This window comes from Populus euphratica, unplaced genomic scaffold (assembly GCF_000495115.2).
Source record: "Populus euphratica unplaced genomic scaffold, PopEup_1.0 scaffold34.1, whole genome shotgun sequence".
Classification (NCBI taxonomy): domain Eukaryota; kingdom Viridiplantae; phylum Streptophyta; class Magnoliopsida; order Malpighiales; family Salicaceae; genus Populus; species Populus euphratica.
Window position 1 is genome coordinate 1015707 of NW_011499883.1, and position 6149 is coordinate 1021855.

The following is a 6149-nucleotide window of genomic DNA, read 5'->3' on the forward strand; positions in this document are numbered from 1 at the left end:
ATTTTTTTAATATATTTTTAAATAAAAAATACATAAAAAATAATCGCTATCTCTAAATTAACCAGGGTTGCGTTCCTTGGATACAATTTAAATAGGTTTTTGTTTGTAGAATGCTTGAAAAATTGATGGTTTTGTTTTGTTGCCACTTATTTTGGAGATATATTTGTCATTTAAATGGAAAACACCAGTTCTAAGCTCATCTCTCACCTACATGTTAATACAATCCTGGTTTTGTTTTATTTTATTTATTATTATTAATAATTATTTTTAACTGAAACTTTTAAGGGAAAGAATAGATGATGAGATAGTGTTGAACACATTTCAAAGGCGTAGATGAACATTTTGATGAAAACGATATGCTCACACAATAAAAAGCATGCACGTTGGATAAGGGCTTGATTAGAAACACTGGTTGCATCACAGCTATCAAAATATTTTTGATTTATTTTTAATTTAAAAATACAAGTTATAGTATAATCGTGCTCGTGCTCCTAAACATGATAAAGTATATTTGACAAATGCTTTTTGAATAAACCTTTTTCATAATGATTGGCAATGCTAGTTATTTGTTGTCTTATGAGTACTTTGTTGTATTATTAATATTGTATCTATTATAGTCGGTTCATTATATAAAACTTATTAGATTTAACTAGATATTTGCCTATATATTTATTTATTATAGATACAAATGTTTTGTGTATAATAACGATGAAGATTTTATCAATCATTAACAGAAACCCTCTACTAGAAGCATTTGTGTTGAGGGCAATCTGGGATTTTTAAAGGCTCATGGGTTATCAAAAGATTATTAATAAGTATTCTTGTCTTTAATTTTTTTTCCAATAGTAAAATGACTTATTTATTTTTAATATTAATAAAATTTAGAATTGTTAACAAGAAGTATTTTTGTCTTTTGTTTCTTAGAATACAGTAAAAAAATATCTTTACTTTTAGAAAAATACAGAAACTAAAACATGCATTTAAGAGTATTCTTATTCTTTCACACATGTTTTTTATAGTTTATAGATGCATGAAGGACCATAAAGGATATTTTGATATTTTTTATATTAAAAAATTATATTTTATTTTTAAAAGTTATTAGTACATGCTCTTTACATGCCAATATATAGGTGATATCTGTGTCATTTAACAGGTGAGGGGGTGAGAATCACTACTTAGTGATCAACTTTGCTTTTTTACTATGTTGTTGGAAGCATCACGTGTTTTCTTTTTTTTGGTGTCGCGCATGGTAGTAGATGTTTGGTGGTTTGTCACATGTGATGGTTTTTTTCTTCTTTTCTCTTTTACCCAAAAAAATACATGTTTATCCTTTTTGTTTTTAGTGTTTCAATTTCATTCTTTTAACTTATTTTTTTTCTTAATTATTTTATAAAAATTTTGTTTATTTTCAATTTAATCCTTCAATTATCACTTGTCATATATTATTTTTTCTAGTTCAGTCCTTATTATTTCTAATTTGTATCCTTCTTTTTTTATAAGTTTTATTAGTTTTTAATTTTATCCTTCAATCAAATTTTATGTTGTTTTTATTTTTTTTAATTTGGCCTCATTCTTTTGATTTTATTTTTCTTTGTGTTAAAGTTATTTTCTTTTCAATTTAACCCTTCAATTGAAAAAAATTGGTTGCTCTCTAATTTATTTTGATTTTTATCTTTATTCTTTTAATTTTAATTTTAATTTTTTTATTTTATATCCTTTTATGCAATTGATTTTTTTTTTAATTGCATCATTTGATGTTTGATTTGTTGGGGTTTGGACCTCATAATTGTCTTATTTTTAGTGCTTTAGATCTAATAACTCAGGTTATATGTTTAACATGTTAATAATGATCAACATTTTTTTTTATTATTCTAAATTATTTGTTTTAAAAAAATATTGATTTGTGGTTATCTTTAATTTCTTTTCTAATGGTTTATTCTAGTTTCATGATCTAAATCACTGGTTTTGCAGGCTATTTTTCAATGAATTTTTTTTATATTTTTTTTGTATTTACTTTTTTAAAATATTATTCTGATTCTTCTATAATTTTTTTATTTTATATAAATGGACTTTATTTTAAAACATAATAATAAATACTTATTTTTAAATAATATTTATAATATGTTCGATCTTGCATAATTTTTTTTATTCAATATTATGTGTGTTTATAGTTTTATTATTCTGTATTGATTTTAATAAACACAATTGAATAAATATTTTATTTTGTAGGATCAAACATCTTAAACTATGTTCATGTTTTAATTTTTTTTTAATTTCTCTTTTATTTATTATTAACTATTGTTTTCATTTATTTATATAGATGGTTGTCAATTTATCTAATTAAATATTTATATGAATCTCTTTATTTATGTTTTGAATATATATATATATATATATATATATATACACACACATATATATAAACATCAAAATACCTTCTATATCCATTTTTTCTTTAAAATATATTTTACATCCCAAGACGGATCACATGTCAAATAACTAATTTTAAGTATGATGGTTAATATTCATAAGTGTAATTTGTATATCAATAATTATATATAAAAACCAAAACTTAAAAAAAAAAACATTAATTGATTATTGTACATTTCATAACTTCTAAATTACTGCATACTTAAGCACACTACTTTATAAATTCAACCTCACCTCTAATTAAAGAAAATGATCAATATTAATAAAATTCTTTGTACAAATTTATTAATTCCTAAAAATTTATCAATTTATTTTTCCATTATTTTCTTATGTATACACGACTATAACCTTAAATGATGTAAAACATCCTTCTTAAGTTACACGTAAGACGTAACGTTATCATACAATATTGGTACTTTTTTTTTCTTAATTATCATGGTTTTTGAAATTTTAAAAACATGAAAATAAAAATAAATAATATTAAAATAAAAATAAAAAATATCAAAATTTACCAATGAAATCATATAAATAAAATATAAATATAAAGAAACCTGAAACATTAAGGAATATTCTAAAATAAGTGGAGAAAGTTTTGTAACTTTCCACATGTATTATTGTTGATTACTTTGAAATATTGTAACTTTCTGCATGTATTATTGTTGATTACTTTACTGTTTTTTTTTTATAATTTTTTTATAAAATTATTTTTATTGATTATTTTTTAATATTGAGTTGATTAAGAATTTAACTTTATAATTTTTTCTTTAAAATACTGTAAATTGCTATTATGTTTCTGCACATAATTTTGTTTTGTTAAGATTTTTTTCAAAATTATTTATCATTTTTTTTGGTTTTTTTCTAGATTTTTTTTTATAAAAATATCTTTGTCAATTTTAGTTTTTAATATTTATCTGGTTAAAAGTTTTTCTTTGGAATGTTTTTTTTTTCAAATACTATGAATTACTATAATATTTCCTCACATAATTTATTTCGTTATGAGTTTTTTTAAAATTATTTATCAATTTTATTTTTTTAATATTGAGTTAGTTGCAAAATTACAACTGTAATGTTTTTTCACAAATATTCTATGTATTGCTACAGTGTTTCGCCACATGATTTTTTTTTTATGATCTTGTTCAAAATTGTATTTTATTTTTTTAATATGGAGTTAATTGAGAATTTAATTTTATAATTTTTTTCTTTAAAACATTGTGGAGTATTACAATGTTCGTCCATATTGGTTTTTTATTGTTGTTTTTATTTTTTATAATGTTTTTAAATTATATTTGTTGATTTTATTTTTTAAAATTAAACTAATTAAGAATTACAATTATAATATATGTAAAAAATACTGTAACTTCCCTCATAAATTACTATGGATTGTTATAATGTTTTCTCCATATGTTTTATTTTTATTTTCTTCTAAAATTATCTTTATAAATTTTATTTCTTTGATGTTGAGTTAGTTAAAAATTAAAATTATAAGTAAAACTAAATTATGTAGGGTGAACATTATAGTTTTTTTCATAAAATATTATAAATTGTTATAATATTTCTTTACATAATTTTTTTTATTATGATTTTTTATAGAATTATTTTTATTTTTTTAATACTTATTTATAATTATATTACTATAAAGTATATTTATTTTATAAGTCGGCAGTTGCGTTGCTTATAATTTAATATGGGAAGATTTTTATTTTTTGAACGACCTGTAGTTCGAACTCCTTCAAAATATCCTTCTCAGAAAAGCCTTCTCGTCGTCTGCTTTTTCTTTAAACTAGCCTTCGCGTCATCTGTTATCTTCGTCCCCATCTCGTTCTTTCCACGCCTACGCACACCTCGTTAGCTGATCATGGCGTTCGCCGGAGTTACAGTGACTTGTCATTCCAGTTATCTACTCCCTCGATTCTCTTCTTTCAACTCTTCTTCTATTCCCCTTTTAAGTTTTGGAAGATTCCCATTATTTATTTCTAAGGAATGCTTAAGAGTGAGTACTTACGCGACCGGGTCAAAATGGGCATCATCACCATCATCTCTGGAGACAAAACACGGAGTTTGGGAAGATCCTGATGATGGAAGCGGCAGTGATTATGACCAAGAAGATGAAGAAGAAGCGAAAGAAAATGACTTGGATTTTGAGAGTAACTTGGAGGAAGAAAAGAATTCTGTCACAGCTACTTCCACTGTCACTAACTCCACTACAGAAAATAACTACGGGGAGGATCTTATCAAAGGTGGCGTTCACTGTTCTCTTTCCCCCTATTTTAATAGTGCTATGCTATCATTTTCTCAAGTGGAACATTCCTATTCCTTTAGGGGTGAAATTTTTCTTTACCCAATGAATGAATTTGACGTTGTTCTGTAACCACTGCAGAGGTTGAACAACTTTTGGGATCAGAAGAGAGAGCAATTTTCCAACAGAATGCATCTCCTAATCTCCGCAAAATATCAACTGTAACCTATGATGATAACGTTTTAGAGCTATTTTCCTTCTGAAATATGTGTTTTTCTTTTTTCATTAAGAAGTAGCGTTTATATATATTGACTCGCTGCCATTTACTAGAGCATATGGGCTAGGAGAAAAATAGTAGTAAACATGCAAAATCTCCTTTCAGGCAAAATGGAATCCACTCCAGACCCTTGCTCTATCAGGACAGATAAAATTTATGGACAAGTTGCTTGATGATGGATTAGATATTGATGACCAGGATAATGTGAGTTCATTCCTTTATTGAATTCTGTCTATAGCTTGTACTTTGAGCATAAATCTTAAGTTGAAATTGTTGACATAGGATGGGCTCACGGCATTGCATAAGGCAATTATTGGCAAAAAGGAGGCTGTTATTAGTCATCTTTTAAGAAAAGGTGCTAGTCCACATATCAGAGATCGGGTGAGGTTAATATTTTGATTGTAGCAAGTGTTTTTTGCCCCTGTTCAATTTTGTTTGCATTTCTAAGGAACATTTGTTGCCATTTATTTATCCCTGTAATAGGATGGTGCTAGCCCTCTGCATTATGCAGTTCAAGTTGGTGCAATGCAAACTGTAAAGTTGCTGATAAAATACGAGGTTGATGTCAATGCTGCGGATAATGTCAGTACAAGTTTCCAAATTTTTTCTGAACCCTTTGTTCAATTGATCATATTCTAGTCCCCAGAAATTTTATAACATTTCTTGCAGGAAGGATGGACTCCATTGCACATTGCAGTCCAAAGCAGAAATAGAGATATAGCTAAAGTCTTGTTGGTCAATGGTGCAGATAAGACCAGAAGAACTAAGGTAAATGTTTGCGATTTTATATTTGAAGGAAAAATTGTTCCAAGGAATGCTGAATTGCTTCCTTGTTTTTTCAGGATGGAATGACACCCCTGGATCTTAGCTTATGCTTTGGCAAAGACTTTAGGTCATTTGATATTGCAAAGTTACTGAAGGTTTTACCAGCCAACAGGGAATTATAATGGATGCAGAAACCTTGACAGTAAATACAAGCAGAAGACTATACGAAGCTGCTGTGCATTTCAAGGGCATCGACTATTTTTGTGTATGCAGATTCTGAATGGGTCTGTTCATCTATCGTGTATGAGTTTTATTGGGGTTCAAAACTCCACTGTGTTGTCCAAGAATGAACGTTGCTTTGTAAACCGTGTGACTTGCACGGTGAAGCCCAATCAATCTTTGGGCAAAGTAATTTTGCACCGAGGTGAAGAAGCCTGCTGA

General features: G+C 26.5%; 1 protein-coding gene across 1 annotated transcript in view; it reads left to right on the forward strand.

The window, feature by feature from the left end:
• The first annotated feature begins 4193 nt into the window (after positions 1-4193).
• The window catches only part of LOC105129818 (ankyrin repeat domain-containing protein EMB506, chloroplastic-like), a 2310-nt gene continuing 354 nt past the window's right edge, over positions 4194-6149 (forward strand). Inside the window, exons 1-7 of the mRNA XM_011032050.1 lie at positions 4194-4667; positions 4808-4887; positions 5049-5147; positions 5226-5324; positions 5427-5525; positions 5613-5711; positions 5786-6143. Of these exons, the coding sequence (XP_011030352.1) occupies positions 4286-4667; positions 4808-4887; positions 5049-5147; positions 5226-5324; positions 5427-5525; positions 5613-5711; positions 5786-5890 (963 nt within the window). The 5' untranslated portion in view covers positions 4194-4285 and the 3' untranslated portion in view covers positions 5891-6143. The remainder of the gene's footprint in view (positions 4668-4807; positions 4888-5048; positions 5148-5225; positions 5325-5426; positions 5526-5612; positions 5712-5785; positions 6144-6149) is intronic.